This window comes from Zingiber officinale, chromosome 3B (genome assembly GCF_018446385.1).
Source record: "Zingiber officinale cultivar Zhangliang chromosome 3B, Zo_v1.1, whole genome shotgun sequence".
Classification (NCBI taxonomy): Eukaryota; Viridiplantae; Streptophyta; class Magnoliopsida; order Zingiberales; family Zingiberaceae; genus Zingiber; species Zingiber officinale.
In genome coordinates this window covers 79,023,140-79,050,968 of record NC_055991.1, presented here as the reverse complement: position 1 = coordinate 79,050,968, position 27,829 = coordinate 79,023,140, and the positions used below count along the sequence as shown (strand labels likewise).

Below are 27,829 nucleotides of genomic sequence, written 5' to 3'. Positions count from 1 at the left end.
TTACGTGTTCGGTTGTGTCTATATTATAACTTTCACCAAATGGATGTTGCAGGAGGCATCTACTTCAATGTCCCCAGACCTTGTTGAGCAAGAATTTTGAGAAATTGATCGACTGTGATTCTCATTTGAAGCTACTTAGTGAGTAACCTGATATTATATTAGAATCGCCTTACTTTAATGCTCAGTACTCAGTTTTGGAAGATCGAAGTGATTCTAAAAGCCATATTAATGATGTTATTAAGGATGATTCTAGAACCACTTTCTCCAACTTTTACGAATAGGGTCCCCCTCAATCTCCAATAAGAAGGAAACACAGGATTCTTTCGGGAGGGCACCTCATTTTGATTCACACGACACTCTTTCACCATACTCATGTAATAATATTAGCTCCAACTACATCACCTTTCGATAATTCATCTATCCTGAAAGTGTTGGGACTAAAGTTTATCTACGAATAAAGTTGAGGAGCTGGCTTCAGGAAACACTTCATTGCCTTGCGACGCTCTATTCGACAAAGAGATAACGGACTATATAGCACAATTCTTTGACAATGATTCCCAGTCTTCTGCACAAGCTGGTGTTGGATCCGACGATGAACCTTATTCAACACTAGAGGCCGAGGTATCATTCTTGGAATTTCTGATAGTTCCTTGTTGCGACAAGTCCTGAAAACTATTGTTTTACTTTCCGTAGGCCTTGAGAGCTTCAAGTTATATATATATATATATATATATATATAAAATTCTATGAGATTCTCATCTCGAAAGATATTTTTATACATTTCTATCCATATGATGATCAACTTGAAAGCATCAAAATAACATCTCTCCATATGATTGAAAATTGTGATTATAATAAATTGGCTATAAGATAATCATTTCCATAATCTTTAGTGTGCATTCTAAAGAATTGTTATTACCTATCGAATACGGCACGTGATCTCTCCCCATTTGCATAATTAAAAAGAAAAAAAATATTTTTCAATGATTTTGGAACGGTTCATGCTCAGAAAGGGCCAAACTTTACTTCAAACAAGAAGAAGCAATCAATGCCATGGCTAGCAGACCCAGTGCAGGCTGGCCAACAAGTCGGAGTGCATCCTTCCTTTCATGGCGCCCTTCCTCCTTCGGAGCTCCTCCAGCAGATCATATGCCTCCTCCGATCGCCCCTCCCCTCACATCTCCTCCAACGCGAGTACCTTTATCAAAAGAGATGTCTCCTAAAACATCAAAGGAAATAGAGGGCATAAAGGCAATTCCTTATGCTTCGGCTGTAGGAAGTCTAATATATGCGATACTATGTACGAGATCGGATATATGTTTTGCTGTGGCCATGGTTAGCATATATCAAAGTAACCCAGGACAAGGACATTGGACTGCCGTAAAGTATATATTGAAGTATCTGAAAATGACTAAAGATTATTTGCTAATTTATCAGGCAGATGATTTGCTTCCTGTGGGTTACGCGAATTCAGACTTCCAATCAGATAGGGACAATAGTATGTCGACCTCAGGGTATGTGTTTACTTTGGGAGGTGAAGCCATAGCATGGAGGAGTGTTAAGCATAAATACGTTTCAAACACCACCATCGAAGCTGAGTATGTGGTAGTCTCTGAGGCAGCCAAAGAAGCTGTATGACTCAGAAACTTCTTGATGGACTTAGATGTGATTCATGGTTGCCCAAAATTATCACAATTTATTGTGATAATAGTGGTGCAGTAGCAAACTCGAAGGAACCACGAGCCCATAAGGCAAGTAAACACATGGAGTACAAGTACCACCTGATATGAGACATCGTAAAGCGAGGAGAAGTTATTGTCGCCAAGATTGCATCAGAAGATAACCTGACAGATCCTTTCACTAAGGCCCTTCCTGTTAGGATCCTTCGTACGGCTAGAGAGGGGGGGGTGTGAATAGCCGACCCCAATCTTTCGCGTTTCTTCCTACGATTAGGTTAGTGCAGCGGAAATACAACGTAGAAAGAAAACAGGAGAAGAAAGACAAACCATATAACGAGGTTCGGAGATGAACTCCTACTACTCGGCGTGTCCGTAAGGTGGACGAAGCCTACCAATCCGTCGGTGGATGAGTCCCCAGAAACCCGGCTAATAGATACTCCTTGTGGGTGGAGAAACCTCACCACAATCTTTGCAACAGCAATAGGAGTACAAATAGGAACAAGAAAACAAGAACAGAAATGTAAACAACACTTGCTTGCCTTCTTGAAGTCAGCGGGAACCCTGGTGAAGCAGCAGCTTCTCGGATCCAAGCCTAGCTAGAAAACCAGCAACAGGAAGAAGCTCACGCGAAGCTTTAGCACCCAACGAGCTCAACAAAGCTCAGCAGGGAGAAGAAGCAGAAGCTTCAGGCAGGAGAGAACTTCCAGAAGGAAGAAGAAGTAGCTTCAGAGAGAGTCTCACCGAAGTCACAGAGTATACCAAGAAGAAGAAGAGAGAACTGCCACTGTAGCCCTTGAACTCCTATAACCTGCACTCATCTGCGAAGATCAGAAGTCAGAAGACTAGCCGTTGTGAGTCAACGGCTCGGGCTGGACCGATCAGAACATCTCCTGATCGGTCCAGAAGTCTCTGATCGGTCCTGTGGACCGATCAGAGGTGTGATCGGTCCATGGACCGATCCTCCTTTCTTTTGCCTTCGTTGCTCGATCGGTCCGCACCGATCGAAGAACCTCGATAAGCCATCGATCGTTATCGATCGGTCACCGACCGATCGATACCAACAGATCGCGGATCGATCTCGATCGATCCGAGCTTGGGTTTGCCCAAACCAAGTTCCAAGTCTTCCAAACCAATATCCGTCAATCCTTTGACCCACTTGGACTTTTCTCTTCGTGTCAAGTATCCGGTCACTCCCTTGACCTACTTGACCTTCTCAACACCAGATGTCCGATCACCCTTGATCCATCTGGATTTTCCTTGCCCGACTTCACTCACCGGGACTTTCACCTAGCTTCACTCACTAGGATTTTACCGGCTTCACTCACCAGCTGCTCGGCTTCACTCACCAGGACTTTCCAACTGCCTGGCTTCACTCATCAGGACTTTCCAACTGCCTGGCTTCACTCACCAGGACTTTCCCACTGCCTGGCTTCACTCACCAGGACTTTCCACACTGCCTAACATCCCAGTTAGGACTTTCCCACTTGCCAAGCTCCCTGCTTGGACTTTTCCCGTGCCAAGCTCCCTGCTTGGACTTTTCCAGTGCCAAGTCTCCATACTTGGACTTTTTGCGTGCCAAGCTCCCTGCTTGGACTTTCCCAGTGCCAAGTCTCCATACTTGGACTTTTCAGGTCAACCAGGTCAATCCTTGACCTAGGGTTGGACCAATAAACTCCCAACCATCTATTCTTGTCTCACATCAAGAATAGAACTCTCTCACGAGTGTCAAACATCAACATGCAACTCAACTAGGTCAACCTTGACCTAAGGTTGCACCGACAATCTTCCCAAGTCAAACATCAAAATACAACTCGAGTCAAGTCACCTCGAGTCGGGTCAACCAGGTCAACCTTGACCTAAGGTTGTCCAACAATCTCCCCCTTGATGTTTGACAAAACCCATAATCAAGTTAGGTTAACCCGATAACCTAACTTAGGTTTTCCACTCATCTTCCAATGTCCAATGTTCTTTCCTTGAACATTCTCTGGACATTCTCCCCTTAGGTTAACCCGATAACCTAACTTAGGTTCTCCAATAATTCTCCCCCTTTTTGACACACATCAAAAAGAATTCCAATGTTCTTCCTCGAACATTCCTTGACATTCTTCCCCTAGATTAGGTTAACCCGATAACCTAACTTGGGTTCTCCAATAACTCTCCAACGAACACTCTCCCCTTTTTGACACACATCAAAAAGAAAAAGGAGGGTATCAAGGTCAAAAGTTTCTTCCTAATGAAAGTCTCATACCTTTCATTGAAACTCTTAATTTCCCCCTTGATACTAAACTCAACAATCAACTTAGTGATAATCCCATATCACTAATCCTCAAAAGTCTTAAGGAGTAAAAACTCCCCCTAAAAGTCAACTCCCCCTTGACAATTAGGTAAAACTCCCCCTAAAGGTCAACTCCCCCTTTGACCATTGCACCAACAATGTCTTTGAGAGTTCCAAACCTTTAGAAATCCAAAAACACCACTTCCATAACTGAAATTTCAGAAAACAGCTGAAAAATCAGAAATTCGGCACTCCCTAGACCGATCAGCCCTTCACCAGATCGCACTCGTGCTACTGGAACTCACTGGATCGGTCTGCAGACCGATCCACAATACTCTGGATCGGTCCGCAGACCGATCAGATCTTCCCTGGATCGGTCCCCGGACCGATCCAGCCACTGAAATCAGAACTTCTGATTTCCCCTTCCGGAAAATCAGAAACTCCTAATAAATTCAAGAAAATTCCAAAAATTACGAAACTTTGAGGATACATTCCTCATATCATACACTATCATGGAAAAATAGTTTTCTATGAAAATAACTTCCATTTTTCAATCTTGATACAAAGTTCAAAAACTTTGAAATAGTTCAAGTTTAACTCAACTTTGTATCACAATGTTCAATGATGAATGCTATCACTAGGAAAGCTTCATCAAGGTTTTTCAAATCAATTTTAAAATGCTTTTAAAACCATTTGAATTTAGGACCATAATCTTAGGGCTAGATGTACATGACTTGTACACAAGCTTTCCCTATGATCCTTAATTTCTTGAATTAGGGTCATCTAGGTACAAGGACAATGCACCTTGATCCTAACTCATGATCCTAATATCTCACACACATCTAAGGTGTATCAAACCACATTCAAGTCAATTTGATGTGAGATATGGGTTAATGTCAACTTAGGCTAAGTTCTCATGCATTTTCTAAACACCAATTTGATCTCAATATCAAATTATATGTTTGTCCTTAAATCAATTTCATTGATTATAATGCAAGAGATGATGACATGACATATAATGATATCATAAGTAAAAATATGTGCCAATGTCATGATGTCATGGCATAAAGTTTGAAAACTTAAATAAAGCATGACATATAAACTAGCCTAAGCATTATCATGACATTTCAAATGATAATAAAATGAATATGATGTCATGGCATGGCATATGGCAACCAATCATGGCAAGTTAGCACAAATAAAATACCTAAATTCCCTATCTAAGTATCCTTAGCCTTAGCTAACTTAAAATCTAACCCTAGATTGCCCATATATCCCTAAGAGAAAAACCAAAATCCCAATTATGATATTTCTCTAGGTTTTCTTAAATTGTGCCAAATAAGATTAAAATCGATATTTTTCAAATATGGCACAATTTACTCTTCAAGGAGTAAATAATAATTCTTTTTCATTTTCAAAGGTTATCAAAACCTTGAAAATGCTCCTTGAGTGTCAATTTCCTCAAAGTTGGGTTAACTACCCTTCTAATTGGAGTTGACACTCTCTAACCCATTTATGGGATAGAGAAGATACTCCTAGGAACCCAATATCTATGTGAGCTCATTGGGTTCACTAAATATTCACTAGGGATGACTTCCCTAGCAACCCTCCTAATGACCCTCCTAGGCTTTGAAGCCTTGGTCATTTGGGACTCATCAAGATCAACTCTAGGGGTGACTCCCCTTGTGACCTTGGTGGTGGTCTTCCTAGCCCTAGGTTTTGTTCCATAATCGAATGGAACACTATGATAAGTGGGCTTGACCACTTGGGACTTAGGTTTGTGACCCAAACCTTTCTTGTCCTTGGACTTGGGTTTTTGACTCTTAAACCCTAGAGATGACTTCTCCATGTTTTTAAGAGCCTTTTCTAAATTATCAAGTCTTGACCTCAAGACTTGATTTTCCCTCTCTAATACCTCAAGTGTTAATTTGTCATTTTTCTTTGAGGTATTCCTAGGCATATGTCTAGATGATTTGGGATTTCTACCTAGATTTTCCTTAGCCTTAGATGAGTTAATTCTAGGGTTGGCTTTCCTAGTGTTATCCTTATCTAGGCTCACATGTTTGGCACCTAAGCATGTGTATTGATTTCTATAATTAACATGCTTATCATTCTTGACAATAGCAATAAGGCTACTAGCATGCATCCTACTAGAATTGCAAGAATGTGCCTTAGAGATTACCTTAGGGTTTGCCCTAGCTCCCCCTATACATGTGCTCGATCTCTTGTCCTTGTGAGATTGCCTCCCTCTCGGACATTGGCTCCGATAATGTCCCCTTCGCTAGCACACCACGTGCTCCTTGCCCTTGCGTGTTGGGACTCCGGCTTCCTTGACCTTTGGTGCCGGTGGAGTCTTTCTAACCCTCTTTGGACATTTACTCTTGTAATGTCCATACTCCCTACACTCAAAGCACATTATGTGTAATTTATTTGAAATTGAAATGCTTGAGTTACCTAAGGTTGAGGTGGGATGTATGCTTTCTTCTTCATCCCTTCCGGAGATAGAAGCTTCTTCCTCTTGCTCCATTCTTGAAGAAGAACTCTCCTCCTCTTCTTCCTTAGATGTTGAGTAGCCCTCAACTTCTAATTCCTCTTCTCCATGATGTGAGCTACTTGGCTCACTTGACTCCTCTTCATGGCTTGAAGTGGAGTTCCCCTCATGGAACTTAGCCAAGTTGTTCCACAACTCCTTGGCATTGTTGTATCCATCTATCCTACACAATATATCGTTAGGTAATGAGAATTCAAATATTTTCATTACCTCGTCGTTGATTGTGGATTGGTGGATTTGCTCCTTCGTCCACTTCTTCTTCTCAAGAGGTTTTCCTTCTTTATCCATCGGAAGAGTGAAACCTAATTGTACACAAGTCCAATTTTCAATGTTAGTCATAAGGAAATACTTCATCCTTACCTTCCAATACGCGAAATCGTCGCGATCGTAGAAGGGTGGAATGGTGATGTCTTCTCCGAGTTGATCCATCTCTAGCTTTGCTCCCACGGGTGTTGATCCGATGAAGAGCGACCTGGCTCTGATACCACTTGTTAGGATCCTTCGTACGGCTAGAGAGGGGGGGTGTGAATAGCCGACCCCAATCTTTCGCGTTTCTTCCTACGATTAGGTTAGTGCAGCGGAAATACAACGTAGAAAGAAAACAGGAGAAGAAAGACAAACCATATAACGAGGTTCGGAGATGAACTCCTACTCCTCGGCGTGTCCGTAAGGTGGACGAAGCCTACCAATCCGTCGGTGGATGAGTCCCCGGAAACCCGGCTAATAGATACTCCTTGTGGGTGGAGAAACCTCACCACAATCTTTGCAACAGCAATAGGAGTACAAATAGGAACAAGAAAACAAGAACAGAAATGTAAACAACACTTGCTTGCCTTCATGAAGTCAGCAGGAACCCTGGTGAAGCAGCAGCTTCTCGGATCCAAGCCTAGCTAGAAAACCAGCAACAGGGAGAAGCTCACGCGAAGCTTCAGTACCCAACGAGCTCAACAAAGCTCAGCAAGAAGAAGAAGCAGAAACTTCAGGCAGGAGAGGACTTCCAGAAGGAAGAAGAAGTAGCTAAAGCAGAGAAGATCACCGAAGTCCTGTAGCCCTCTTTTAAACCTGCGAAGAAGAAGAGCAGAGAACTAGCCGTTGCTACGCAACGGCTAGTGCGTGGACCGATCAGGCTGAAGCCTGATCGGTCCAGATCCTCTCTGATCGGTCCCCAGACCGATCAGCACTCTTCACAGAGAACTCGGCCAAGTTCTCTGATCGTCTCCTGATCGGTCTGTGGACCGATCAGGGTGCATGTGGATCGGTCCACAGACCGATCCCCTCCTTTTCTCTTTGCCTTCTATTCGCTTTCTGATCGGTCTGCAGACCGATCAGAAGAACCTCAGTAAGCCACTGATCGTTATCTGATCGGTCACCAGACCGATCAGATACCCAGCGTATCGCTGGATCGATCTACTGATCGATCCAGAGCTTGGGTTTTGCCCAAACCAAGTTCCAAGTCTTCCAAATCAATATCCGGTCAATCCCTTTGACCCACTTGGACTTTTCTCTTCGTGTCAAGTATCCGGTCACTCCCTTGACCTACTTGACCTTCTCAACACTAGATGTCCGATCACCCTTGATTCATCTGGATTTTTCCTTGCCCGGCTTCACTCACCAGGACTTTCACCTAGCTTCACTCACTAGGATTTTTACCTGGCTTCACTCACCAGGATTTCTAATCTGCCCGGCTACACTCACCAGGACTTTCCAACTGCCTGGCTTCACTCATCAGGACTTTCTAACTGCCTGGCTTCACTCACCAGGACTTTCCCACTGCCTGGCTTCACTCACCAGGACTTTCCACACTGCCTAACATCCCAGTTAGGACTTTTCCACTTGCCAAGCTCCCTGCTTGGACTTTTCCCGTGCTAAGCTCCCTGCTTGGACTTTTCCAGTGCCAAGTCTCCATACTTGGACTTTTTGCGTGCCAAGCTCCCTGCTTGGACTTTCCCAGTGTCAAGTCTCCATACTTGGACTTTTCAGGTCAACCAGGTCAATCCTTGACCTAGGGTTGGACCAATAAACTCCCAACCATCTATTCTTGTCTCACATCAAGAATAGAACTCTCTCACGAGTGTCAAACATCAACATGCAAATCAACTAGGTCAACCTTGACCTAAGGTTGCACCGACAATCTTCCCAAGTCAAACATCAAAATACAACTCGAGTCAAATCACCTCGAGTCGGGTCAACCAGGTCAACCTTGACCTAAGGTTGCACCAACACTTCCGACGAGAGCTTTTTATGGGCATGTTGAGGGGATGGGGATCAGATGTATGACAAGAAATATGACAACATAATCTTTTAGTATAAGTGGAAGATTGTTAGAATGTATACTAAAACCAAGCTTTTTGTATAAACATTTATTTTGAAATCAGAATCACATTGGTTAAATGTCTACATTTAGTTAAATGCAGTTGTCCATTTAATTTATATTGTAGATAACATGGTGTGTGGTGTCACACAGAAGATCATGTTATCAGTTCCTTATAAATTATAAATAGAAGCTCACAACCAAGATGGATTGGGACAAACCATTGGAATGATTGTAGTGTAATTTGGTATTAATTTATCTTGACTATAAAATTACACTAGTACACTATGTGTATATAGAGCATGACCATTTGAGGTTGTTCCTTTCATAATGACTGCATAAAAGAACAAAACTTCTGTTATTATAGATGTACGTACTCTTAATCCCGATATAATAACAAGCACATGCACTTAGTATTTATTTCTTAAATTTATCAAAGGGTGAGATTTATTCGTTAAATCAATAGGCCCGATAAATTGAAAAAATAATATTATTTATATGGTGTATTTTTTATTATATAAGAAAACTATGTCCTATTTATTAGGATGATAATGTCCCCTTAAGGAGCTCATAAAGATTGTCATGTAAACCCTGCAGGTGGACTTAGTTCCGACATGACAATGAAGTTGAGTGGTACTACTCTTGGAGCTAGATGTTAATTAAGTGAGTTATCAGTAACTCATTTAATTAATGGACATTCGATATCTTAAACACAGGGAGATTAACGCACTCATGATAAGAAGGAACCCATAATGTAATATGGGATTAGTGCGGTAGTTCAATAATAACTCTTTGTGGTATGAGTTATTATTGATGAACTTGAATTGGGTGTTCAGGTCGAACACAGGAAGCTCAAGCTCATCAGGAGGCCAAAACCAATTCCTCCTCTAGGTCCCTGTTGTAGCCTCTATGTATAAAGTCTCGCATCCACTCAAGTCATCCTTATGGCCGACCACATCTTTGCTTGGTACCCAAGCAAGGGGTCGCCCACCCCTTGCTTGGTGCCAAGCAAGGGGCCGGCCAAGAAGGGTTTAAAAGTGGGTTTTTAATTTTTTTAAATCTTTCTTTTTTATTCATCTACAATGTTTTAAAAGAGAGATTTTAAATTTTAAAAATTTTCCTTTTTAAAAGTCATCTACATGGTTTTAAAAGAGAGTTTTAAATTTAAAAAATCTTTCCTTTTGTAACCATCTACAATGGTTTAAAAGAAAATTTTTATTTTTGTTAAAACTTTCCTTTTTTGTAACCATGATTTAAAAGAGAGGTTTTAATTTTAAAAATCTTTCCTTTTGTAGCCATCTACAAAAGGAAATTTAAAAGAGAGAATTTAATTGTTATTAAAATATTTCCTTTTTAGCCATTACCAAGGATTATAAAAGAGGATAGATGTTGCCTTAGAGGACATAATCATCTACATAATTTTTATTCCTCTTCTATTCTCCTTGTGGTTGGCCCCCTCATATTCTTATTCTCCCCTTGCTTTCTCATCTAAGGCCAGCGGCATCAAGAGGCTTCAACCATCTTGTCACCTGCGGGTTGCAAGAAAGAAAGAAGAACAAGAGGTAGTGTTCCTAGCTTTGATCCCTTGGCGGCTGAAAGTCTTGGAAGAAAGAAAGACGTGGGTGGTTTTTGCGTCTTGGTAGATCATCGCTCACACAACGTCCAAGAGGAGGAGAGGAATACAGCAGAAGATCAAGAGGTCTTTAAGCTACAAAGATTGGTATAACTAGTTAATTGTTCCGCTGTGTACTAGTTTATTTTTCCTTTGTATGAATCCTGAAATATCAACACAAGAGGCTAGCAATCTTGTGCTTTGATTGAGGTATCTGTAGTTTAACCTAGGGTTTACTGTAAGGAGTTTAAATATTTAATTTCTTTGAAAGGCTTTGACTAGGAAGTGGTGGAGATCCCATACCCAAGAAGGTCGAGTGCCTCGCCAACGACCTGGAAGTCAATCCTTGAAATAGATATTTAATCAACTTCTGTAATATGGTTTAACTTCTGATGAACACATGGGTTGAACCTGGATTAATAATGTTAAGTTTCGTTTGCAATCCAAGTTTAACTTCTGAAAAGCACATGGGTTGCTAGGAAAAATTTTGTACTTGTACAAATTTTTGTACAGGGAAAACAGAACAGAATTCTGAGTAGCGCCAACATGCTTAACATCCGAGGGGGAGAAGGAAGATGAGACATCATCTACATCCTCAAGAATTGAAGAAGAATCCAAGACAAGTGAAGAAGAAGAAGTCTTGGAAACCAACTTTGTGAGCATCTCTACCGAAGTGAAGTCACGGGACCACATAATATATTTCGGATGTAATGAGAAGGGACACTACAAGAGTAGATGTTCATTGAGTAAGAAAGAGGTAAATCCTAAACTCATTCAAGTTAATTTAAACATTAAGAAGGGTTGTAGGAATGAAGAAACCCGTAGAAGGAGAATGCGCATCGTATGCTTCACATGTGGGGAGAAGGGGCACTACCACACAAAATGCACCAAGAAGAGGGAGATCAAGAAGCTTGCGTGTTTAAAGAAGTGGGAGAAGAAGAAGAGGAGCTCAAATCAAGGGGGAGCTTTAAGGGTAAGGGTGGTATATCCTAACTTGAAGTTTAATTCAAATTTAAACTCCTCCATGCATGCTAGAAATAACTATTATTATTTACGCATTCATAACTTTGATTTTAAATATCATGATAGGAGTAGGGTAAATGTGGATCATAACCCTAGGAAACTCATTCATGATAACTCAAGAAATGGTAGACCTAAGGAGAACCAAGGTATTAATCCCAAGAAGGGGAGACACAACCTGGTCAACCTTGACCTAGGGATATTGCACCAACAATAATAAATCTACCTCGGTGGGGCAAGTTTAAACCCGTCTAAACGGGTCTCAAGGTGGATCTGGGACGGGTCATGGGTTAATCAGACCTACCCCAGACCCACCCCATATAATATTTTTTTATTAATTATTAATTGAATAAAAATTGATAATTAATTTTTATGTCATGCCCCAGAGGAGTCCTTGTCCGAAGAAATTTCGGCAGCATCTCCCCTGTACAGCGGACAATCTGAAACTTTACTACATCACCATATACCTCAACCACATGCGGCTGAAATAAATAACAATAATAAACGAACCATAACATATAGACATCAACGCAGTTTAATAAGCAATGATAATAAGACTCAAAATCCACCCTACTCAACTACACTCATAAAGCTCAAAACCGATATCCTACTCCACTACACTCATAAAGCTCAAATCCGACGATAAAATCCACTTACCTCTTTTGCCGTCTAGGCAGGCATGTAGTAAAATAAATCCAAATCCAAACCCATCGATAAGTAAATACAAATCCATACACATGATCTAAGTATCATAACGTAACAAGTCTAAATACAGTCAAATAAAGAAAACCACAAGATCAACGCTCGTCCTCGTGGACTGCAGGGGACTAGCAACTGGAACTCTCTCCTAACAGTATCAACCTAAAAATAGTAAATATCCACGGGGTGAGTCAACTCCTCAGCGGGTAACAACTGATATACATAGTAAGGAAATAACATCTAGCACTAATCATGCGTACAATCTCCTGACATAATAAAGGTAAATGCAAACTGAAGTAAACAGGAGAATATTGTACTAACCAGGGCCTGGTACAAGGATAAACAATCCGAGAGGTATAGAAATCCTGTATATATGTCAAGCATGACATCCAACCAATATGCAGCAAATAAATGTAGCAAACACAATCACAAGAAATAAATGCATCAATGCGTATGATGTCAATGATGCGTTCTGGTCACCCCTGACGCCAGTCAACCATCTCACACACAATGGTGAGACCGAGTGGGTAGGGTTATGACAACCGTGCACTCTGTCGTCATTGCTCCTGATGAGTGACTGAGTGGACGGGATGCTGTCGGAGTACACCTATCCTCCTACCCCAAATCATAAATGGGGGAGCGCAATGCTCTCATCTCCCGGTACACGATGACGGGGAGGAATCTCTGTTGGCTACCACGCTGCGTCACACTACCCATGAGCGGACCAACGAAGCCAAACAAAGTCTCTGCTGCAACACACTCTGCCTGAATTGACCACTAACCCATGAGTTGTGGTGTGTGTAGATCCATGTAACTGGCGATGTGCTCAACAATAATGGAGCGGACTATCGCACAACATGCAATCATGCGAATGGTGCATGGCACTAACCATGTAAATATCCTGAGCTAAAACATATATATATATAGAAGGTGCACCTTAGGTCAATGAATCAAATCAAAGGTACACAGATAAGATAAGGTATAAAACCTAGGTCCTGAACATGGTGAAGCATGGTATATCACTACCCCCTATAAGCATGTATAAGCAGGTAAGAAATAACATGAGATGCAAAACAAGTATCAACCAAGCATGTAACAAGTATCGGGTAGTGACTAACCGAAACAGATAATAAACATAATTATTACAATTTGTTAAATTCACTACTATGTATATCAAACGACATAAAGTCAGAAGTACCCGCCTCCAATAGGCATGTCCAAATCCGACATTGAGATACTCGTCTCACGTCAAAGTCCTGTATCCAATAGATATACGATTATTTAGCTAAATTCCTATAAATAGCTAAATAAATTCTTTAACCCTAAATTAGGGCAAAACCCTAATTTCAAAAACACATAAACCTAATCAACATACACATGATCATCCAACTACAAAACATATCAAATTCCTGTGTACGCTACTACAATTGAAACAAGTCCTCTATCCCTTACCTCAACTCACAGTCGTGCTGGTTCTGGAAAGATTGACTGCCGGATCCAATAAAACCCAACAACACGTCCTCCCTATTCCTCTTACCTCCTCTTCTTCAATAGCTAATAGTGATCCAAATCAGATGGATCTAGCAGTGTAACCTTTCTGTTGGAAATCCTTCACCAAACGACACCAAATGATAGCAAGCAGGAGGATCATTGATCAGATAAACATAGAGACCAAGAACTCAAATCCACAGCTTGATAAAACACCTACCTTAAGGACCACTGTTAGGGCACGACTTTGTCATCACATGATTGATCAGAGCCGTCAGAAAAGAGAACTAGGGCACAGTGGCACAAGGGAAGGACTCAGGTGTCGGCGCTCAAGTGCCGGCGAGGAGGAAACAGCGGTGGTGAGCGGCGCACAGAGGAGTCGGCCGGAGAACTAGGTCTGAGGTGCGACACCCGGCGGTGCTAGGGTATAGGCGACGGCGGCCGACGCTAGGGCAGAGGGTAGGCGTCGGCTGTGGGGGGTCGATGGCAGCACAGAGGGGAGAAGGACATCGGCGGCGGCGACTAGAAGAAGTGAGGGTTCAGGAGGAAAGGGTTGTTAGGATGTATACTAAAAGTCTAGCTTTTGGTATAAACATTTATCTAGAAAAAAGAAGTACATTGGTCAAATGTCTACATTTATGATAAATGTAGTTGTTCAATTAATTTATATTGTAGATAACATGGTGTGTGGTGTCACACACAAAGGATCATGTTATCAGTACCTTATAAATTATAAACAGTAGCTCACGACCAAAATGGAAAGGAACAAACCATTGTAAGGTCGTAGTGTAATTAGGAATTAATTTATCTTAACTATATAATTACACTAGTACACTTAGAGTGTATTGAGTAGGACCATTAGAGGTCGTTTCTTTTATACTGACTTTATAAAGAAACAAAGACCTCAGTTATTATGGAAGTGTGTGCTCTTAATCCTAATATAATAACAAGCACATATATTTGATATTTATTTCTTTAATTTATCAATGGGTGAGATTTAGTTCGATGAATCAATAAGCCCGATAAATTGGGAAATGATATCACTTATAGTGTGTGTTGTTGATTATAGAAGGAAACTGTGTCCTAGAGATACTAGGTTGATAATGTCCCCAAGAGGAGCTCATAAGGATTGTCATATTAAACCCTGCAGGTGGACTTAGTTCGACATGATGATAAGGTTGAGTGGTACTACTCTTGGATTAAGATATTAATTAAATGAGTTGTCAGTAACTCACTCAATTAGTGGGCATTCGACATCTTAAACACAGGGAGACTAACACACTCATAATAAGAAGGAGCCCAAAAATGTAATTTGGGATTGGTGCGGTAGTTCAATAATAGTTCTCTAGTGGAATGAATTATTATTGATAAAATTAAGTTGTGTGTTCGGGGCGAACACGGGATGCTTAATTTTATCGGGAGACCAAAACCAATTCCTCCTCTCGGTCCCTATCATAGTCTCTTATTTATAGAGTATTATACCCACCTATACCCACCTAAAGGGGTCGGCCAAGCTAGCTTGGGAACCAAGCTAGGGCCGGCCTAAGCTTGGTTTAGGGTGGCCGGCCCTAGCTTGAACCCAAGATAGAGGGGGCCGGCCACATTAAATTAAAAAAGAATTTTAATTTTAATTTTTATTATGTGGAAGATATAATTTATTACAGAGAATTAAAATTAAAATATCTTTCTTTAAAAAGATCTACAAAAGATTAAAAGAAAGATATTAGATTTCTTTCCTTATTTGTATATTGGAAAGATATTTTATTTTTTCTCTTTGAAAATTATTCACATGTAGAAAATTAAAATTATAGAAAGTTCTTTTTATCAACCATGAAGGGATTTTAAAAGGAAATTTTATTTTTTAAAATTTCCAAAGACAAATAAGGAAGTTTTAATTGTTGATTGAAACTCTCCTAATTTTTCTATTTGAGGTGGCCGGCCATGATTAGTTGATTAAGAAATTTTATTAAAATTTTCTTAATTAATTATTGTCAAAGAAAGTTAAGGAAATTTTATTATAAATAAATTTCCTTATTTGCTAAAGCCAAGGAATATAAAAGAAGGGGTAGGGATGCCTTCATGGGAGACAACCTCTATTATTCTCCCTCTCCTATTCCTTGGTGTGGCCGGCCAACATCCTCTCCCTCTCTTCCTCTTTGTGGTGGCCGAAACTTCCCTCTTGCTTGGAGTTCTTGTGTTGACCGGATACTACTTGGAGAAGAAGAAGAAGAAGGAGAGAAAGCTTGCATCCCTTGGAGCTTGGTTGGTGTTTTTCTTCTTCTTTGGTGAAGTTCTTTTGTTTTGGACGAATCTAGCTAGGAGGAGAAGAAGGTGATTGGTGGTTTCTCATCTTGGAAGATCGTTGCCCACACAACGTCCGAGGTTAGAAGAGGAATACGGTAGAAGATCAAGAGGTTTTTCTAGAAGGTATAACTAGTAATTTTTCTTTTCCGCATCATACTAGTTATTTATGGAAATAATACCAAATACAAGAGGCTTACGATTCTAGAATTTCGAATATGTTTTTCGATGTTGTGTTCTTTTGTTTTTTCTTTTCCTTGTGATTTGATTGTTCCTTTCGGTTAACCTAAAGTTATTTTAGGAAATTAAATATTAGCTTTCTATAAAAGGTTTTGTCTAGTCGGCGGTGGTTGCTCGCATATCCAAGAAGGCCATGTGCCTCGCCACGTCAGTACTGGGAACCAATTATGGAAATTAATATTTAATGAAATTAATAACTTAAGGTGACTTGGGTCGAACGTGTTAAGTTCCGCAGGAGATCCAAGTCAAAACCTAAAAGAACAAATAGATTAAGTTTTGGATCAAACATGTTAAGTTCCGCAGGCGATCCAAAATTTAATTTAAAAGAACACATGGTAGCTAGGAAAAGGTTCAGACCTTTGTACAAAATTTTATACAGTGGAACCTCTAGGTTTTCCGAGTAGCAACCAACAAGGGTGAAATAGAAGGAGTGGAAGGTAACCGCCGCCGGTTAGGGCACGCGTGAGGGGAGAAGGAAACGGCGGGGAAAAATAAAAGAAAGAAAAAGAAAAAAAACTAAAACAAAAAGGAAAAGAAATCAAACTTTTCCTCGCTTAAATGGGGTAACCAAACAGGCTTTCCTAGGACCTAGTTTTATTCCCATAAACTCGTCCATACAATCTCCGAAAAATTCCCGAAAAATTTCTAAAAATCTCGAAAAATTCTCTTATTATTATTCGCCCTTTTCTGGTATTTTACATTTTAATTGACCCTGACCCGTTGCCATCCCTAGGCAGGACATCCAAATTATTATCTAGGTACTCGTGGTTCAATTTCTAGCTATGACGTATTAATAGGAATTTTTTCTAAATGGGGGGCACAACTAAAGAATATTGGGATTCTGAGTTGGTCGCTGCTTGTGTTTTTAAATTTACCTTGATAGTCGATGTAAAACTTCTATAGAATCGAGTCGATCATCCCAGAGATAGTACATTAACTGAGATTATTATTATTTTTTAATCATAAATTAATGCACGTATCGATATTTTAAAAATAATATTAAATCAAAGTTCAATTTTGGATGAATTATGTGTCATGGATAAAATTATAGTATATAGACAAGTATTAAGTGCTCTTTTTATTATTTGATCGAACTCAAAGTATTTTTTTTTAATATATAAATCAAAAGAGCATTTCAAATTAGGAGACATCATATGAACGTATGTTTTTCTTAGAAAAAAAATCATATTAATTCTATTATAAAAGTTACCCTTTAGCTTCTACTATCCACTATTTTCTACAAATTGTAATTAAAAGCTATATACTAATTTATACGCGCATGATTTTATTCATTTCAAATATAATAAATGTCATATAGCATGTCAGTTAAAATATTATTTAATTAGGTTAAAATCACAGGTGATAATATATTATATAAGTTAGATATTAGGTTTTACATATTGTAGGATAATAACACTAATTTTACACGTCGTAGGATAATAACATTTTATTTATGGTAACTACATTTGCATTATTAATTAAATATCTCATTTTTTAAATATCTTAAATTTTATAATTAAATATTCCATAAATTAAATATTGACATAACCACCTATTAAATATCCCAAATTTCATATAAATATAAAGTTTTTTATTTTTTATTTTTTAAAACCAGAGATACGTTCAAATCTCCTCTATAATATTTTCATTTCAACAGGGATATTTAAATTTGAAAAATATTTAGGAAAGTATCATCTTCCAAAAAGAATATTTGATAATAGGAAATATTTTTAAAAAATATCTCATTTCACCCGGGATATTTAAAAGTAGAAAATATTTAGAAATATATCTCTCCCAAATGTCCCATGGGATACTCTGATGAATGGATTGCCACGTGGGCAAAATTGGGCGTTCTAGGGTTCCTACTTTGGATATCTTCTGGCGGAATGGTTTGGTCTTCAGATTCTGGCAAGCGCTGAGCTAATTCCACCCCGCACTCGACTCCGCCTCCTCCGACGGTGAAGTTAGAAGTGGAGGAACCCTTGGACGAGAAGCGTGTACGTCTCCACAAGAGGGCCAGGGACGTGAGCACTTTGTGTGAGCAGGTAGATCCCTCACTTTCTCTTCTCATTATGTTTGTCTCATTGAGCCCCAGGAAGAGTCCGTCTCTAGCTAATATGATTCAGATGATGCTTTCTCAAGCAAAGACAGGTAAAACTTTATGCTTCACTAGCTCGAAGCGCTCGGAAATTAGTGAATAATCAGACTTCTCAGCTTCTTCGAGCTCACTGAGCAAGATCAAAACTTCAAATTTTCTTGCGTCATTATTGAGGATTGGGACATGGGAGGTGAGGATTTTATAAGGAAAAATTTGGTGGTTTACGTAAATGATACATCTCTCCTTCCTGTTATTATTTGTATGTTCTTGTAGAAGTTTTTGTCTATGCATTATTCTGGTATTCTATTCTTGTATTTGCAATCTATTCAATCTTTCTATTTTGCGCAGAATTGTTCTGCTCATTCTTTTTCTCCTATTTGTGTTTGTAACTTTCTGTGATACGGTCCACCAAAAAGAAAATGATGAACAATTTTACTTGCCTTTATTGCTGAGTTTCACTTACAATTATCAACGAAGGAGCTATCATTGGTGTTGGGATCGAAAAGTAGCTAGAGGGGGGGGGGTTGAATAGCTCGTCGCGTGCTCGTGGTCGGCGTTGCTTGTTTCTTCAAAGATGTGCAGCGGAAATATACAAGAAACAAACTCACACAACGCTAACAAGGATGGTTTACTTGGTATCCACCTCACAAGAGGTGACTAGTCCAAGGATCCACACCTACTCACGCACCCTCCACTATGAATAACACTCCTTTATGGTAACTACCAAAGGCAGAGAAGCCCTACAACACTCTCAATACAAGAAGAAGAAAGGGAAATACAAGATAAGCAAAAGCTTACAAGATGTACAATAAAAACCCTAACCCTAACTTCTTCTTCTTGTTTTTGATCCGCCTCTTGACTTGGAAGAGCCTCCAAGAATCTTCAAGAACTGGCGATTTGGAGCTTGGAGAGAGCTATGGAGGTGCTGGAGAGTATCGGGAGTGAACAGTGCAAGCAATACCGAAGGAAACGAACGCCTGCGGCTTAAATCAACGCTAACGGTCGGATCCCGATCGATTGGATTGCTCTCAATCGATCGGGGAGGCTTTGGATCGATCAACCGATCGATCCAGAGCGCCTCTGTGCTCTCTGGAATAGCCTGGATCGATCGGTGGATCGATCCAGGGTTTATCGCGCATAAACAGCAACTCCCAATCGATCCACTGATCGATTGGGATCTCTGGATCGATCGGCCGATCGATCCAGAGGGGTTCTGTTCGCGGGGACTCACCGGATCGATCGGGTGATCGATCCAAATCTTCTGGATCGATCCACTGATCGATCCAGATCTGCTGGATCAATAGGCTGATCAATCCAGATCTTGGTTTTTGCCCAAAACCAAGTCCAAAGCCCCCTAAACCAACATCTAGTCAACCATGACTTGTTGGTACATAAGACCTAGCATCCGGTCACCCTTGACCAGCTAGGACTCTCTCACCAAGTGTCTGGTCAATCCCTTTGACCCACTTGGATTTTTCTCTTCTTGCCAAGTATCCGGTCAATCCCTCTGACCTACTTGGACTTTTCTTCCTCGTGCCAAGTATCCGGTCAATCCCTTTGACCTACTTGGACTCTCACTAGATGTCTGGTCAACCTTGACCCATCTGGATTTCTCCTGCCTGGCTTCACTCACCAGGACTTTCCCAATTGCCTAGCTTCACTCACTAGGTCTTTCACCTGGCTTCACTCACCAGGATTTTCCTCCTGCCTAGCTTCACTCACTAGGACTTCCCAATTGCCTAGCTTCACTCACTAGGTCTTTCACCTGGCTTCACTCACCAGGATTTTCCTCCTGCCTAGCTTCACTCACTAGGACTTCCTTCTGCCTAGCTTCACTCACCATGACTTCCTTCTGCCTAGCTTCACTCACCAGGACTTTCAGTCAAGTATCCAGTCAACCTTGACCTACTTGACTTTCCTTCACAATCTTAACTGGTCAACTTTGACCAAACGGGAATTGTATCAACAATCTCCCCAAATGAACAACTGCACCTGCATTGTCCATATCATCTAAACCCAATATATTGTCAAACGTCGAAACTCAAATCAAGACTCAGGCTTGGTTAACCAGGTCAACCTTGACCTAGGGAATATTGCACCAACAATTGGAACATAGTTTATTTCCAGTCACTGTCTTTTCTCCTTGAAGGTGGATTTCATGAATTCTTTATGGGTGATCTAGTGCATTCTAATTCTCATATGTTTTTGTCAAGTAATCTCCTTTACCAGATTGGTTAAGTTTGTGGAGAAGTTCACTATGTTTTATTGGCAAATAGTGAGTGTCTAGATATGAAGGTGATTTAGTGGTAAAATGTTACTTCGCCAAACGTAAACTTGTATGGGAGGTTCTCGAAGGTGGCTTGAAGAGCAACGTTGAGTTCAACTGGTCCAACTTTACTGCAATTAAGGCAGTATTTTTTGAAGGTGACCATGGGACTTTGGATATTGTGATAGGATTTATTTTTTCTCAATTTGTGTTGGTATATATTGGTCATTTCTTACGGGTAACGTGTTGGTAATTATTTATTAGTTGGCAAGACCACCTCTTTTCTTCCGAGCGACTAATCCTCAACCAAGGAAGCATACACTGTGGCAAGCAACTCGAGATTTTACCAATGGCCAAGAATACATACACAGGTAGATGTAAATTATATTTTTCCCTCATATACTAAAATTCACCTTTTTTGTTGCAAGTTGGCGCAAAATCTAAGCTTTGGTAGTTATATTATCATTTAATCTGTGGTTCTTGTTATTGGTACTTCAGTAAAATATAATCAGGTTTTATCTTCAGTATATATTTTTTTGGAGTCTATTGTAAGCCTTTCCCTTTTGAATATTGTAGTTGCTTCCTTGTCAATTGTTTAAATTTGATTAAATTAGTTAAACTATACCTTTTTAATGAATATTATTAATATTAAGTTTTATATGATGATCTACAATGTAAAGCATATCCTTTATGGCATGTTGCCTTCCTTGACTCTTTCGGTTTGTGCTTCAAATGCCATATTATTATTTGATTAAACCTATTTAAACTAAGCTTGATGTGATAAAACAAATTTTGCCTGAAGATATATATGTTTGTTGCCTATCTCAAATTTTACGAAACATAGATAAATCAGAATTTTACGTGTTCGATTGTGTCTATATTATAACTTTCACCAAATGGATGTTGCAGGAGGCATCTACTTCAATGTCCCCAGGCCTTGTTGAGCAAGAATTTTAAGCAATTGATCGACTGTGATCCTCATTTGAAGCTACTTAGTGAGTAACCTGATATTATATTAGAATCGCCTTACTTTAATGCTCAGTACTCAGTTTTGGAAGATCGAAGTAATTCTAAAAGTCATATTAATGATGTTATTAAGGATGATTCTAGAACCACTTTCTCCAACTTTTACGAATAGGGTCCCCCTTTTGCAACATCATCAATCTCCAATAAGACGGAAACACAGGATTCTTTCGGGAGGGCACCTCATTTTGATTCACAAGACACTCCTTCACCATGCTTATGTAATAATATTAGCTCCAACTGCATCACCTTTCGAAAATTCATCTATCCTGAAAGTGTTGGGACTAAAGTTTATCTACGAATAAAGTTGAGGAGTTGGCTTCAGGAAACACATCATTGTCTTGCGACGCTCTATTCGACAAAGAGATAACGGACTTTATAGCACAATTCTTTGATAATGATTCCCAGTCTTCTGCACAAGCTGTTGTTGGATCCGACGATGAACCTTATTCAACACTAGAGGCCGAGCTATCATTCTTGGAATTTCTGATAGTTCCTTGTTGCTACAAGTCCTGAAAACTATTGTTTTACTTTTTGTAGGCCCTGAGAGCTTCAACTTATATATATATATATATATTCTCTTGCAACTCGAAAGATATTTTTATACCTTTCTATCCATATGATGATCAACTTGAAAGCATCAAAATAATATCTCTCCAAATGATTGAAAATTGTGATTGTAATAAACTGGCTATAAGATAATCATTTCCATAATCTTTAGTGTGCATTCTAAAGAACTGTTATTGCCGATCGAATGCAGTGTGTGATCTCTCCCCATTTGCATAATTAAAATGAAAAAAAAAACATTTTTCAATGATTTTGGAACGGTTCATGCTCAGAAAGGGCCAAACTTTACTTCAAACAAGAGTAAGCAATCAATGTCGTGGCTGGTAGACCCAGTGCAAGCTAGCCAACAAGTCGGATTGCATCCTTCCTTTCATGGCGCCCTTCCTCTGCCAGAGCTCTTCCAGCAGATCATATGCTGTAACAACTCAAAATTCCTCATTAAGAGTCCTAATAGTGGTTAAAAATATTTAGAAATATTCTAAAGATTTTTAGAAATTTTTAGAGTATTTTTATGTAATTTTTGGAGGTCGTTTGGTATTTTTACTAAATGAAAGAAGTTTCTACAAAAATAATGTCCAAGCCGAGATTCGAACCGGAGACCTCCGGCCGAGTCAATTCTTAAGCGAATCCGGTTGACCAAGAGCCCAAGCAGGCGTTTCTGATTAAAAGAAGCATGAAATGTATTTAAGTAGTAGAAGTTAATAACAGGAAATAATAGGAAGAAAAGGGTTGCAGCCGAGATTTGAACCCACGAGCCAAGCCTTAAGCAAAACGTGGCTAACCAAGTGTCCCAGCGATCGTTGTTAAAAAGGGGATTGAAATATATTTAACTAATAGTTAATAGGAAACAGAAAATAAATACGAAAAAAAGGGGCGGCTTAGGAATCGAACCCGCGACCTCAAGATTTAGCAAAGCGCGGCTGACCAAGTGTCCCAGCGAACGTTGCTGATTAAAAAGGGTAATGAAATTTATTTAAGTAATAGGAAACGGAAAATAAACGGGAATAAAGGGACGACTGAGGAATCGATCCCGCGACCTCAAGATTTAGCAAAGCGCGGCTGATCAAGTGTCCCAGCGAATGTTGCTAATTAAAAAGGGTAATGAAATTTATTTAAGTATTAGTTAATAGGAAACGGAAAATAAATGGGAATAAAGGGACGGTTGAGGAATCAAACCCGCGACCTCAAGATTTAGCAAAGCGCGACTGACCAAGTGTTCCAGCAAGCGTTGCTGATTAAAAGAAGGAACAAATTTATTTAAGCAGTAGTTAATAAATAGGAAATAAATAGGAGAAAAAGGGTTCGGCTGAGGGATCGAACATGCGACCTCTGACCCAGTCAAAGATTTGGCTGACCAAGAATCCAAGTGGCGGTTCTGTTTAGAAAAAAAAGAAAAATTTATTTAAGGAGTTAACAGAAATACTAGGTTATAATAGGGATAAGTTAGGAGAGGGTTTTATTCCCGTGACCTAAACCATTCTCTCCTTCTCTTCAGCGTGCGACGGTGGAGCTCGGGCAGAAAACAAAAGAGAGTTAGGGCATCGTCTCCGGCGGCCGGCCAAGGTCCTAGAAGCCCTTCTTGTTCGGTTGTGAGTCCAAGAAGCAAGGTAAGTGCTTCCTCACCTGCAGTAGAGTAGTTTCGGATTCATGTGTTCTTGATTTCCGACGCATGCCGCAAAGATTAATGATTTTGAAGATTTCCTGCCGTGAGTTTCATAAAGAAGATGAGAAGAGGTTTTAATTAATTTGAATATGTGGTTTAGTTTATTCCTTATTGTTTGATTGGTGCTGCTACCATAAAACTAAATTTAGTTCATTTAGATTTGGAAAGGAATAAATTGTTTTGTTATGCAGTGAGCATGAGACAGATATCATATTGACTAATTTATGGGAAGAGAATGCATAAATTTAAGGGAATATTAGATTCAGAAAAGATGATGATCAAATGTTGATGACGTAAATTAAGGATGGAAACTTTACTTTCAGATTTTTGGTGGAATTTATAGTGCAGATTTTAATTAAGCCTATAGTGCAGATTTTAATTAAGCTTATAGTGCAGATTTAATTAAGCTTATAGTGCAGAATTTTGATTAAGCTTATAGTGCAGAATTTTGATTAAGTTTATAGTACAGAATTTTGATTAAGTTTGTAGGCAGATTTGATTAAGCTTATAGTGCAGAATTTTGATTAAGCTTATAGTGCAAAATTTTGATTAAGTTTGTAGGCAGATTTGATTACGCTTGTATGCAGATTTAGTTTTAGTGCAGTTTCAATAAACATTTCAGTACAGTTCTATTAAATATTTTCATGCAATTCTGTTAAACATTTCAGTAAAGAGTTAATAAGCATTTAGTGCAGTTTTGTATGAGACACCTTTTTAATAGAGGTATTAACAAGTATAAGCAAGATAAAGAAAAGAAAGAAAAAGGCCAAGGCCTTAAGTAGATCCCAAAGTCAAGACTTTAGGGATTTTGGTACACAAGGTGCTTAAAGAAAATGCCGAGGCATTATATATTAGAAGTAATAAAAGATAACAAGTATTTTACTTTATTTAAGAGGCTAGTACCCGACTTCCGAGGTTGTCGTTAAACAAATCCAGGTGTCCAATTCCGAGGTCTTGGCCCTGGTAGACCGAGGTCTGCTCTTTTAGGATTGGTGGCTCACTACCCCAACCTATTAGGGAACGCGCATAAGATGGTACTACGCCTGGGCCCAAGAAGAAAGTTGATTATGATTTTGAAGTATTAAAGTATAAGTTTTTAAACAAGTGAAATAAGCTTCACATAAGTTTAAAAATTCAGCAAGTTAGTTCTTTATGCTAGCATGATTGTATAGATTTTCTTTTCAGTATGTTTCTGTTGTTATTAGATGAGCATGAGTAGTATTTCTTTCTGAGCATTCAGTTTTAGATTTCTTCCAGTTATATGCATATTCGAGTTTTGTGAGTTAGATAGCGCTTACTAAGCAATTTTGCTTATAGTTGCATTTCCTCTTACTACAGATAAAGGAAAGGAAAAGTTATAGCAAAGGAAGGCGACAAGGAGGTGCGGATGGATGTGTGATGCCTGGACTATAGAAGCCTGGGGATTTAACATAAGACTTTATTAACAAAGAGTTGAGTAGAATGTATTAGATGAGTTATTTAGTCTTTCGCTGCTAGTTAATTGTATGTTTTGAGTTTTTTTTAGAGTTTATGTATTAATCTCAACATGTGAACAAGGATAGTTAAGTAAAGTTAGTAGTCCAGTAGCGCTCCGCCCTCACAGTCCAGTAGTGAGGAGGGTGGGGTGTTACATATGCCACCTCCAATCGCCCCTCCCTGTACATCTCCTCCAGCAAGGTCCGGTAGGTCAAAATGTCCGGTGCCTTGCAGTTCTCCAACATATCGTATACCACCTCGACCGTCGCCTCTAACAGCCGCTCCAATGACAGGCTGTAGATCATCGCCACGTATATAGTCGTCGTGGGCACTAGTGCCTTCGACCTCATCTCCTTGAAGTAGTTCATTGCCTTCTCCAACCAGCCCTTCTGGCAAAGCCCTTGCACGATGTAACTGTAGGAGTACTCGTTGGGCTCGCACCCGTAGATCCCCATCTCCCTGAACACTTGGATGGCCTCCTCCATCTCCAAGCACCGTGCATAGGCCTTGATGATGAGGTTGAGCGCGAAGGTGTCCGAGATCATGGCCGAAGACTTCATCTGCCGCACCAGCAAGCGAACGGAGTGGAGATACACGTATGAGACCGGTGGCTTGCTGATCCGACGGAGCACTACAGCCAGGAGCATCAAATAGGTCTCTATGGATGGCCGACACACCTGGGTGTTGCTGCTACCCCGGCGCTGCTGCATCTGCTTGTATAGATCGAAGGCGCGGGAGAAAAGGGGGCGGCGGGAGAAAAGGGGGCGGCGGGAGCAACACTAATAGGAACCCCGGGGCCTATCACGTGGAAAAATCAAAAGGGAAAAATGAGAAGGAGGATAGGATGATCACTTTGAGGGGATCGACCTCTAATAATCAAATAAAATTGATTAATTAAAAGGAAAATTACTTGTCTTCCAAAATTACATAACGTCTCTTTAAATAGACACCTAAATGACCTTTTCAAATGAGAGGTCTAAAACAAAAATAAAAATAAAATAAAAATATATTTTCAAGAGAAAATGTTTTATCTAAAACTTGTCTTATAAAAGGAAAAGGTCTAAAACTTATCTTAGAAAAGAAAATAAGTTAGAGGATTTATTTGAATAGATTCATTAAAGGATCTATCATTCCACCGCCCTTCGAAACAACCTTGTCCCCAAGTTGTTTAGCAATAAACTCTGGAACATTTTCTTGAATGACATCATATAATTCATAAGTATTGCTCCGATTCTATCTTCGGATACATTGACAAATTGCTTATTAGGTAGTGCAAGAACTAGTGTTGTCATCATAACTTCCTTTAAATTTTGGAATACCTTTTTTGCTTCAAGGCATCATCTAAATGCATCTGTGAGACTTAGAAAATCACGTAATGCCTTGATACTTGTTACGCTTCTGCAAGTGCACGGATACGTCGTCAGTAATAAAAGATTATCGATCTCATGAGGATTGGTTATAAGCACTAGCGATTGTTCACGTAGAATTAGCTAAACTACTGATGGTTGTAGGTGAACTATTTCTCAAGAAGAAAAGAACTTGGGAAGTAGATATGAGAACTAGTGAGAGTGAGAGAGAGAGAGAGTTTTACTTGGCTTGGGAAGAGATCTAGGAGTTCGATTTGTTGTGGTGGTAGTTGATGTATTATGTTCTATCCTTTCCTAATTGTCAATCAACATGTACTAATCGGAAGTTCAAGTTACTACCCTTAAGCACTAAACGGAGAAGATTCTTGTGAAATCCTGTTACGATTAACCCCTGTCACTAGGGCGCCTCGGTAGATCACAAGAATGCGAATCTGATCGGTATCATTAAAGATAGAGATAGGGGTTTGGTTTAGTTTCCTACTTCCTTATTAAGAATTGTCTCTCCTTTCAAGATAGTATCTTAGATGTCCGTGAACGGGTTACCCCTGTCACTAGGGCCCCTCGGGTATACGATCTAAGATCCTCTCTTTACAAAATTAACAATTCCTACACAATTAATTAATACGACATGGTAATCTGAAGCAAGTTTCATGCATATCAAATAGAAACAAGACAAGCGAAATCATTCAATGAGAAAAAGGCATAAACATGAGTCTTACATCAATACCTATCCACAGCAACTCCCTGATCCTAGAACAAGGAATCTACTCCATAGATATAGGAGAAAAATACGAAGACATAGTATAATTAAACATACAATCCCCAAATAAGAAGAGAGAGGGAAAAGAGATGCTTATTCAATGTCGTCCAGTGATCTTCGGATCCAATCCTTTACTTCTGGAGTTGATGTGATGATGGAGGTGATCTTGGATCGTCGAACAGAGGTCCGGGACGGCGTGGATCGACACCAAGGTATATCTCTCTCTGATGACTCACCCCCCCCTGAAGAAGGGTTAAAGGCCCTTTTTATAGGCTAGGGCGCGGGCGTGCGCACGACCCATGCCACGGCCGTGCGAGATCCGCACGGGAAGCTCCTCCCTCTCTTCGGGTAGAGTGGCATGGTCATGCGAGATCTGCATGGCCAACTTCCTCTTCCCTTCGGGTTGAGTGGCACGACCTTGCGAGATCCGCAT

At 39.8% G+C, this 27,829-nt stretch overlaps 1 protein-coding gene across 1 annotated transcript; it reads right to left on the bottom strand.

Moving 5' to 3' along the window:
• Positions 1 to 1,057: 1,057 nt before the first annotated feature.
• LOC122054959 (pentatricopeptide repeat-containing protein At3g25210, mitochondrial-like) lies at positions 1,058 to 27,829 on the bottom strand. Its single transcript, XM_042616368.1, has 3 exons — positions 27,722 to 27,829; positions 25,434 to 26,048; positions 1,058 to 1,156 (listed from the first exon to the last, which is right to left on the bottom strand). Exons 1-3 carry the CDS (start codon positions 27,827 to 27,829, stop codon positions 1,058 to 1,060), a joined length of 822 nt encoding a protein of 273 aa, XP_042472302.1.

Coding starts and splice junctions, on each gene's coding strand:
- LOC122054959 (XM_042616368.1), bottom strand. CDS start 27,829: ATGCGGATCTCGCAAGGTCGTGCCACTCAACCCGAAGGGAAGAGGAAG. Junction 26,049..27,721: donor AAGAGAGGGAGGAGCTTCCC/GTGCGGATCTCG, acceptor GGTTCCTATTAG/TGTTGCTCCCGCCGCCCCCT. Junction 1,157..25,433: donor ACAGGGAGGGGCGATTGGAG/GTGGCATATGTA, acceptor GGGCGATCGGAG/GAGGCATATGATCTGCTGGA.